A 9,256-nucleotide genomic window follows, 5' to 3' on the forward strand; every position below is an offset into this window, starting at 1 on the left:
TCAGAAATATACTTAAACAAAGACGGTGCACCGCTGTAATATAATGGCGAAAATAAAGTTTACCCTATATGGATTGCTCATTATTCAGTTCTGTGCAAAGGTTTCAACTGGTAATTTATTAAACTTTTAAAATTACCTACTTTTAGTTAGTTGTATTTTATAATTGTTGATGTGTTTTTGTTTTTTATTTATTTAAATTCCATGCTGACGTGTAAAAGTGCCTTTGTGGCCTATTTGTTGAATAAATGTTGAAGTTAGAAAGCGATCCGGAGACGACTAATTTTGTTATTGTCGATCTCAGAACGCGATTCGCAATCGCAATCGACAATTTACAAACCCGATTGTCAATCACCTTTTTTACCTTTGGACTTTAGTTAGTTACACTCGACACAGAACTATGCATAACAGCCGTAATATCCATTGGAAAAGTCATTTACTATTTTACTTTTAAATTAATAATGATAATAACTTTAAGAGGAATGCAGTTTCAGCAAGAGGCCCTTTAGTGACTAGCAAAGTGGGCAAAATACGAGGTCTTCAAGCACTTGATGGACACTACAACATGTTTTTGGGTATACCTTACGGCAAAATTGATAAAAAATTCCCATTTGGGGTAAGTTGACATATTATATTATAATAAAATAGGTAAGTTGTATTCTAGGTAAATGTAGTACACACAGCAACACTCCTGACTATACATCAGTGGACCTTATTACAAAAGGCATAAGGTCCACCGATGTACAGTTAACAGTGTGGGCGACTGTACAATCTCATTCTTATTATTTGAAATATGCCGATTGCATATGGCCTGATAGTACCTACAGTTAACCTTACGTACCCTACCCAAAATAATTGGAAACTATAAACCAAATGATCACACTATCTCGTATTGATTGTTTCAGCTGTCATCTCCTTATCCAAAGTTTAAAGATATTTTCGAAGCTTTCGATGATTCAGTAATGTGCCCTCAAAGAGAAGAATTCAACAAAACCCTCGTTGGAACTCTCGACTGTCTTACCCTTAATATTTACGTGCCCACAGTTGACCCCTCCAGCAATCCGCTTCCAGTATTAGTCTTCATTTTCGGCGGAGCACTCCAATTTGGTTCGGGTGGGAGATACATTTTTGGTCCCAAGTTTTTAGTCAAGCATAATATTATTCTAGTAACGCTAAACCATCGTTTGGGTCCTTACGGATTTATGTGTCTCAATAACCCAAAAGTCCCTGGTAATCAGGGAATAAAAGATCAACGATTAGCTTTGAGATGGATCAAAGATAACATAGAAGATTTTGGAGGCGACACTAACAAAATTACTTTATCTGGTCAAAGCGCCGGTTCCATGTCAGTCGATCTGCACATCCACTCGGTTGAGGAGAATTTGTTTCAACAAGCTATTTTAGAAAGCGGAACAGTTTTGACACCATTTTTGTTTATTAATCCGGGAGAAGAAGGACCATTGATATTGTCTAGATACTTAGGTTTGGATACAAATGACTTAAATAATGCCTTGGCATTTCTTGCCACAGTCGATACCAATGATGTTATTGCTGCTTCAGAGAAAAATAATTTGACATTTAAGGTGTGTGTAGAAAGAAGTTTTGAGAACGTCGAATCGATTGTAACTGATTACCCTGTAAATTTACTAGCCCCGAGAGTTAAAAATATCTCTATTTTAACCGGATTTAACGAGGAAGAAGAACTCCGAAGTTATGGCAATGTTGATGCCAGCTATTTAAAGGATAATGATTTGTTTAAGAAATACATTAAGGGATTTTTTGATTTCGGCAACTGCACATACGACGCAATGAGAACAGTTTTGAGACACTTTTACTTTGGAGACAGTGAAGTAGACGTAGAGACAAGACAGCAGATTATAAACTTAGCTTCAGATTTACAAGGTAATTATCCTGTCCTAAGAAGCTTGAGAAAATACATTACCAGTGGTGCAAAAACAATATTTTCTTATCTCTTTGCTTATGTTGGAGATAGAAATTATGCGAAATACAAATTAAATATTACCATCGGGGGAGCCACACACGCAGATGAGATTGGCTACTTGTATGACGTGGCGTTCTTGCAACCATTCATGTCTGAGGAAGATCGTCGCATAATCGATGTAATGACTACCATGTGGACAAATTATGTAAAATATGGGTATGTTTATTCGATTTACTTCATGCTATGCTAATTTGTTGACCTAATTTCCAGTACTTACCTTCTACATAAAGAGCGCCCACGGCGGGTATGTGAAAAGGCAGAAAAGTCACACTGTATAATTCTTTATAATTTTATAGACCGTCTAACTTACTTTGCACCGATTTGAACAGAACAAGGTGAATTACATAGCAACTCTACGGATACCGTATCGCGTCTGTATCGATGCTGAATTGCGATTTGTTAATATCATTATGGGCCATCAATGTTTTGCCCTCGTATTACAATTACGCTTCCTAAGTCATCACCAGTGATCGTACATTTTCCAGCATTTTTGGTGCAGCAGAGTGGTGTTAACGGAATTGTTATAAATAACTTCAACCCTAATGATTAATTAGCGTTAATTACGTTAATATTAACCTTAATTTACCATTTCAGTTGAAATTATCTAAACCAATTCCGTTAACACCACTCTGCTGCACCAAAAATGCTGGAAAATGTACGATCACCGGTCATCACTGTATTATAGCATGGCCATTTGCCGTGTCCCTTCTGTCTTCTTCCTGTCTCCTTAAAGTGTTTTTAAGGAGACATGGGACGGGCTTACTTACACAAGACTGTCAAGATGCCTTGCTTACTGTTTCTTTTTATGTTAAACATGTTTTTGAATAATATAATACTACATATTTGGTTCCTCTACTTAGTGCTTTATTATTTATCACATAGCTTGGATACGGTGACAGTTGTCATTTCCAAACAATCTTCTATACATATAATAAAGCTGAAGAGGGTCGAAAGTCTGTACATGGAAGATATTTGAAAAAAAGTTGGCTGGGGATACTTAGAATCGATAACAGAACACGTTCCAACAGTTTTTAGAATTTTTGTCTGTTTGTATGTTTATCTGTTTATCTGTTTGTCTGTTTATTTGAACGCGCATCACGTGAAAACGGCTGAACGGATTTTGATGCAAACTTAACTAATCTGTCAAGAACATCCCCGGCCAGGTTATAGGCTATAAAAATTCAACCCCTAAAAGGGGGGGTAGCCACAATACTCGACTGACTTAAGTTTGCCCCTGAATCTTATGGCGCTACTCAGGAAGGAGGGGCAAACTTTTTTCAAATATGTGCTACCACTATAGAGTACCCTGGTAAACTAACAGATGGCGCTGAATTTAATACGTGTTGACCTGAATAAGCCACCGAGGAGGGATTTTGCCAAATTAACTCTAAGTTTAGAAGAGGGTGTATGGATATCAACAAATTTAATTGAATAATTATGTTGATTTAATAATACAACAAAATTAAACGACAGTAAATTAATTGCCCCTCATTGCACAGTGCCATCTTTTGGGGTACTGAGTAAACATTAAGTAATCAAGAAAACTAAAAATGAGTTTACGTAGTTACGTAGTGGTAAAATAAACACACATATCAACACGCGTATAATTGTATAATTATTTAAAATTATTAATTTTCTCCGTCATGAATTATACCTGATTGTAATTATATCGCATCCATATCCAATCCATATTCATACGTATCGCCGGCCACGAAGGTGGGTACTTTGAAAAAAAAAACATTGACCTCTGTCATTTGCAGTGCCGTATTAACCTTTTTAAGCAAAATAAGCACTTGCTTAGGGCACCACGTCTAGGGGGCACCAAAACCGTAGGCAAAAAAAGACCCTTAAATATCGAGCCCTATGCGAAGCTAGGCTGATAAAAATCTATCCCATCCCTTCTCTGTATGAAATCCTGGATTCGCGCCTGGGTGGGACTAACAGTAAAAATGTACAACTGTCTATCAAATTGTGGTTATTATATCGAAAAATTTTCGCGCTCGCTTCGCTCGCGTTTTCAATACCTTTTTGAGATATAATAAAGGTGACATTCGGGTGACGACTACAGCAGCATTAGGTAAAAGTAAAAATGTACAACTGTCTATTAAATTGTGTTTTTTTTTTGTATCGAAAAATTTAGCATTATTCTGCTGTAACGTTACTGCTGCAGCACTGTCAATTTTCGTGATATAATGATGTGACTGATTTCCATACTAAAAGTAAAAATGTACAACTGTCTATCAAATTGCGTTTTTTATATCGAAAAATTTTCGCGCTCGCTTCGCTCGCGTTTTCAATAACTTCCTAATATATGATAATGGTGACATTCGGGTGGCGACTGCAGCAGCATTATTCTGTTACAACGTTACTGCTGCAGCACTGTCATCGTCAATTTTCGTGATAAAATGAAAGATTCCATACTAAAAGTAAAATTGTACAACTGTCTATCAAATTGCGTTTTTTAAATCGAAAAATTTTCGCGCTCGCTTCGCTCACGTTTCCAATTACTTTCTATTATGTGACAAAGGTGACATTCGGGTGGCGACTGCAGCAGCATTACTCTGTTGCTACGTTACTGCTGCAACACTGTCAATTATCGTGATAAAATTATGTAACTGATTTCCATACTAAAAGTAAAAATGTATAACCAACTAACTGTCTATCAAATTGCGTTTTTATATCGAAAAATTTTTGCGCACGCTTCGCCCGCGTTTTCTATAACATAACATTCTAAGATATGATAAAGGTAACATTCGGGTGGCGACTGCAGCATCATTAGGTACTCTGTTGCAACGTTACTGATGCGGCACTGTCAATTTTCGTGATAAAATGATGTGACTGATTTCCATCCTCAGCTGTAATGCGGCAATGAACGTTAATTTACCAAATAAAAATCAATGTAATCTTGATGACCCTAGGGAGAGGGGGCACCATGGTCTAGAAATGCTTAGGGCATCAAAATAACTTAATCCGGCCCTGGTCGTTTGCGGAGTCAAACGATTTGGGACTCGCATTTTATACGCATTTCCATGCCTTCCCGAAAAAAATCGAATCATTCGCGAAAGTCTCGCAACGCATTGAGGTTACAAGGGGCACGTGGTCTTCCTCAGGAGTCTGAAGAAGACCACGGTGAGTGGCGCTCTAGCCAGGTAGGCCTCTTCGCTATCGCTCGCGCGCGTATACCTTACTGTATCGTCCGATATAGGTACACCTAGCTACTACTCTGTCGTTTAAATCACGTGTAAAATTTGAATAAGGGTGAAAAAAACTATTGATTTTGGAGTGTAGTTTTATTTAGTGGTAACTGTAAAATATTTTATCTGGACTACATGCAATCATCTAGCATATCCATCTGTCAACTTTACTTCAAGTTCCGCCTCCAGGGGAGAGGGAGAGAAATTAGGATTAGAAATTAGCCGCTTACTGACACAGACCGAATTCCACGCGGGCGGAGCCGCGGGCACAGCTAGTTTATAACATAAAAAATCAAAATTGTATTGAGATGACAGCTATCACCGTACCCAAGCTATTTGAAAAATACAATAGCATGCATAGCGTAGGCTATTTACTTTCTTAGGAAATTAAAACATATTTACATAATAAATAAATAAATAAATAATATTAGGACATGTTTACACAAATTATAATTATAATTATTAACTTTCAGAAATCCAACTCCCGAAATAACAGACCTTCTGCCAGTGAAATGGGATCCTGTCACCGCTGAGCATTGGAACTACCTGCTCATAGACAGCGATCTCGCTATGGGCACCAGACCCTATAGTCAGAGAATGACCTTTTTGGACGTGTTCTTTAAGATAAATGAGAAATATCAAATTGGTTATCACGATAAAAATGATAATAGTGTTTGTTTGATCAATCCACTGTAAAAAAAATACTTTTGAGGTACGAAAGAAAAAGGTACCTACTCAGTAGGTATCTTTTTCTTAATAGAGCAAAATCGCATTTTGCTCACTGTTTTTAGGTAGTAAAGTACCCTTGTCCGAACTGCTGAGGTGAAAAATATTTTTTTCATATTCTTTTTCTCCTTGAATGTACCTCGTGCCATGTACGTAAAGCGACATACAGTGACAAACATATTCATTATAGTTAATGTTTGTCACTGTATGTGTTTGTTTGTCTATTTTAAATTTAATTTGTAAGTGTTAGGTAGTTGTAATTTGTATTATTTCGAATGAAATAAATATTGTGTCTAGAGTTTAATTATTCCTGTAACGTTTCTAATGCTCCTCCATTTTGTCATTACGGAAATTACGGAAGTAGTTCTACTTTATTATATAGAAAGTGATATAATAATATCGTAATTATTTGTGAGATACAATAATGAAAAATTTGTCATTGTAACTTAATGTATTAGTAAGCATAAGCTAATATTATTCATTAGATAACACACAGCACATAGTCCAACACATTTCTTTCGTGATGGTTTTGTCAGCAAATACAAACCCAGACGAAAGCGTCAGACAAGAGTCCAATCCAAACAGATTTTTGGACGAAGATTTCATAAAAGTTGTTGAACCTTTTCTAAAACTCCAGAAATTGTTAGGTTTAAGTCGAGTAGATATCAAAGATGGATTAGTTACTCCGCCCACAAAATTTCACAAATGCTATACAATGGTGTGGTTAATAATGATGACAATTTCTATTTTGCAACTTATTATATCATACAAGGTCAGGTTTACTGACAATCGCAAAATGGTATATATGTTTACCATAGCATTTTTGTCAATTGAAGTAATATTTGCCGGATTCTTAATTAACGCACGTTTCTGCTATAATGGGGGTAATATAAATTTGTACCTTCAGATGCAGAAAATAGATCGTATTATGGGAAAGAATAGCCCTATCAATATCATGCTTCAAAAACGAAATCGAATAACTGCTTACTCTTTGGCTTTAGTTTTTGCGCTCGTCTTCATAGCCTCATATATATTAACCAGAGATGAATTTGGAATTTTGGAATTTGTCGGAGCAACGTATACTCTAGAAATTGTAGCAGTAGAGATGTTTTGCTCTTCAAGTCATATGCGTTTTTTCTACACTAGGGTGTGTCAGCTAAATTCTCAAATCAACATGCATACCAGAGAATCGAAATGTGATATTGCAATTTTGAGTAATGTATTCGAAACTGCCAATCGACTTATAATATCGACAGTATCGCAGGATTGTGACCCCACAGACATTTATCTAAAAGAGATATTCACGGGGTTTGTGTTATTTAAGGAGCGATATAGTTTCCAGGTAAATCTTTGAGCAATTGTGATGAAATTAACTTAAACATCATAGTATTTCACAAATTTATATTTAAAATTTATTCGAATGAAAGGCTGATGAATGGTCCTAAGTAATTCTTACATGTTGATATTTTTTAGTCGCAAGTACATACCTCCTGTTTGTATTAAGTTTATATTTAAATACAATTTATTAATTATTATAATTAAATCTTTTTCAGATGTTGTTATTTTGTGCATTTTTCGTTTTTTGGATTCTATTTACTTTTCAACACGGCATTATCTCGTTGCAATCCGAGGAAACTGACAAGGTACTTAACTCTAGAGTCTAGATTATTCCTTTTTTAAATTCAATTTCCATCCAAATATAGACCCTTAATTATTATTTGTATCTTTCAGAGAATGTACGTACTTGTCTTTATTAAACTTCTAGCACTGGCATTGATATATATGCTTCTACTTCTATGGCTGACTTCTGGATCCGAGGCTTTTATGCGTGAAGTTCGCAAAACAAAACATCTCTCCATATTGATAATGTGTCGCTACGCCGACGGTAAACATTATTTTAAAATATATACTTTACAGTACATATGGCGCTACTTTTCCGCACTAATGCGATAATCAGCACATTACGTGACTATGGGCCCGATTCGGATTTTGAAATAGACATCTATTAGACATCACTAAGATACGATAACGATATGTTTAAGATCTACCTGTCAAATTTAACATTTGCCCGATTCTGGAGATACTGTTAAACGATTTCCACAGGATATGACTTAGAGATCCAATTCACATCTAATAGATATCTTACTCTATCTAACGTAAAAGTGACATTGGTTGCCCGAATTGCGCTGCAAAAGAGAACTAGTTGATATCTAAACTATAACGTATCTAGAATGGATCTAGTACGTGTCGTCTCTTGTGTATATTAGCCAGAGATGAATTTGGAATTTTGGAACTTGTCGGAGCAACGTATACTCTAGAAATTGTAGCAGTAGAGTTGTTTTGCTCTTCAAGTCATATTCAAGTGAATATCTTGAAGTTCGAATACAGCAGTATGTCGAAAACTTAAAGGGCCATATGAATCTACTGTAAAACGTTGTACGTTACATGTGGTACATGTGCGAATAGGTCATTCTAAACTCGTCCCTTCGGTCGTGTTTTAATTTATCGCCAGTCGTTGCGAAATATTTATACAATAATGGGCGTCGTACCTTACTATTAACTCGAACATCCTATGTGTTTCAGGCCCCTTAAGGACGACAGCTAAGAATATGTTGAAGCTAATAGAAGAGACGCCTCCGGACTTCTCCGTGTACGGCATGTGGAGCATGGACGCACAACTCATCATTGATGTTTTCAAACTGATCACTAGTTTCATTTTGATTATTTTACAATTCACGTTTTTGTAAAGGAAGTATATGATATGATATCGGTTAATAAAGTCATTGAGTTTATAATAGAATCTATATTTTATAAAATACAGAAAAAACAGCATAGAGATACAGAAAATATTAAACCTTGAACCACTTGAAGGGTACACGGAAAGAACATGTCAAGGCATTTTTTATGGAAAATGAGATTTTAATTTCAAAATGTAAAGCCCTCAATGCACTATTAGTTACAACTTCTGTTACCGCTGCAATTATAAATACAACTCCTTTTCTCACTTTAAAAATACCTATACGCACACGAAAATAATATGGTTAATTATGTACCTGTGTACATCGTTCTTTTCGAACCGCGATAACTTAAAATGTTGACATTCCTTTCAGTTGACATTCCTTTCTACACATTCGATTTTTAAACCGTAATTCTTATTGAAATAATTGGCCAAGCACGAAGTCAAGACTACGGTGTTCAGAGCACCGTACGACACATCCCTAGTAGTCCGGTAGCAATAACTTTTGAAGTTATAAGATTATTAATGTTGCTTATTTTTTACATATAGTTTCCAGACCACATACCAAACCTAATAATAATAATTTGTGTCATCCTAGGT

General features: G+C 35.8%; 3 protein-coding genes across 3 annotated transcripts; all 3 read left to right on the forward strand.

The window, feature by feature from the left end:
• Positions 1-849: 849 nt before the first annotated feature.
• On the forward strand, positions 850-5,889 carry LOC134806685 (juvenile hormone esterase-like). Its single transcript, XM_063780012.1, has 3 exons — positions 850-1,899; positions 2,044-2,155; positions 5,667-5,889. Exons 1-3 carry the CDS (start codon positions 960-962, stop codon positions 5,887-5,889), a joined length of 1,275 nt encoding a protein of 424 aa, XP_063636082.1. The 5' UTR covers positions 850-959.
• Positions 5,890-6,397: 508 nt separating this feature from the next.
• LOC134806686 (uncharacterized) lies at positions 6,398-7,273 on the forward strand. Its single transcript, XM_063780013.1, has one exon. It carries the CDS (start codon positions 6,443-6,445, stop codon positions 7,271-7,273), a length of 831 nt encoding a protein of 276 aa, XP_063636083.1. The 5' UTR covers positions 6,398-6,442.
• Positions 7,274-7,469: 196 nt separating this feature from the next.
• LOC134806687 (uncharacterized) lies at positions 7,470-8,666 on the forward strand. The gene is made up of 3 exons (XM_063780014.1): positions 7,470-7,562; positions 7,645-7,804; positions 8,503-8,666. The coding sequence occupies exons 1-3, from the start codon at positions 7,473-7,475 to the stop codon at positions 8,664-8,666; spliced, it is 414 nt and encodes a 137-aa protein (XP_063636084.1). The 5' UTR covers positions 7,470-7,472.
• Positions 8,667-9,256: the final 590 nt, after the last annotated feature.

Source organism: Cydia splendana, chromosome 3 (genome assembly GCF_910591565.1).
Source record: "Cydia splendana chromosome 3, ilCydSple1.2, whole genome shotgun sequence".
In the NCBI taxonomy this organism is placed as follows: domain Eukaryota; kingdom Metazoa; phylum Arthropoda; class Insecta; order Lepidoptera; family Tortricidae; genus Cydia; species Cydia splendana.

What these genes read in the sequence shown, in the direction of transcription:
- LOC134806687 (XM_063780014.1), top strand. Translation starts at nt 7,473, where the DNA reads ATGTTGTTATTTTGTGCATTTTTCGTTTTTTGGATTCTATTTACTTTT. An exon ending in AATCCGAGGAAACTGACAAG is followed by an intron (nt 7,563 to 7,644) that starts GTACTTAACTCT and finishes ATTATTTGTATC; the next exon opens with TTTCAGAGAATGTACGTACT. An exon ending in AATGTGTCGCTACGCCGACG is followed by an intron (nt 7,805 to 8,502) that starts GTAAACATTATT and finishes TATGTGTTTCAG; the next exon opens with GCCCCTTAAGGACGACAGCT.
- LOC134806686 (XM_063780013.1), top strand. Translation starts at nt 6,443, where the DNA reads ATGGTTTTGTCAGCAAATACAAACCCAGACGAAAGCGTCAGACAAGAG.
- LOC134806685 (XM_063780012.1), top strand. Translation starts at nt 960, where the DNA reads ATGTGCCCTCAAAGAGAAGAATTCAACAAAACCCTCGTTGGAACTCTC. An exon ending in CTTAGCTTCAGATTTACAAG is followed by an intron (nt 1,900 to 2,043) that starts GTAATTATCCTG and finishes CCACACACGCAG; the next exon opens with ATGAGATTGGCTACTTGTAT. An exon ending in ACAAATTATGTAAAATATGG is followed by an intron (nt 2,156 to 5,666) that starts GTATGTTTATTC and finishes ATTAACTTTCAG; the next exon opens with AAATCCAACTCCCGAAATAA.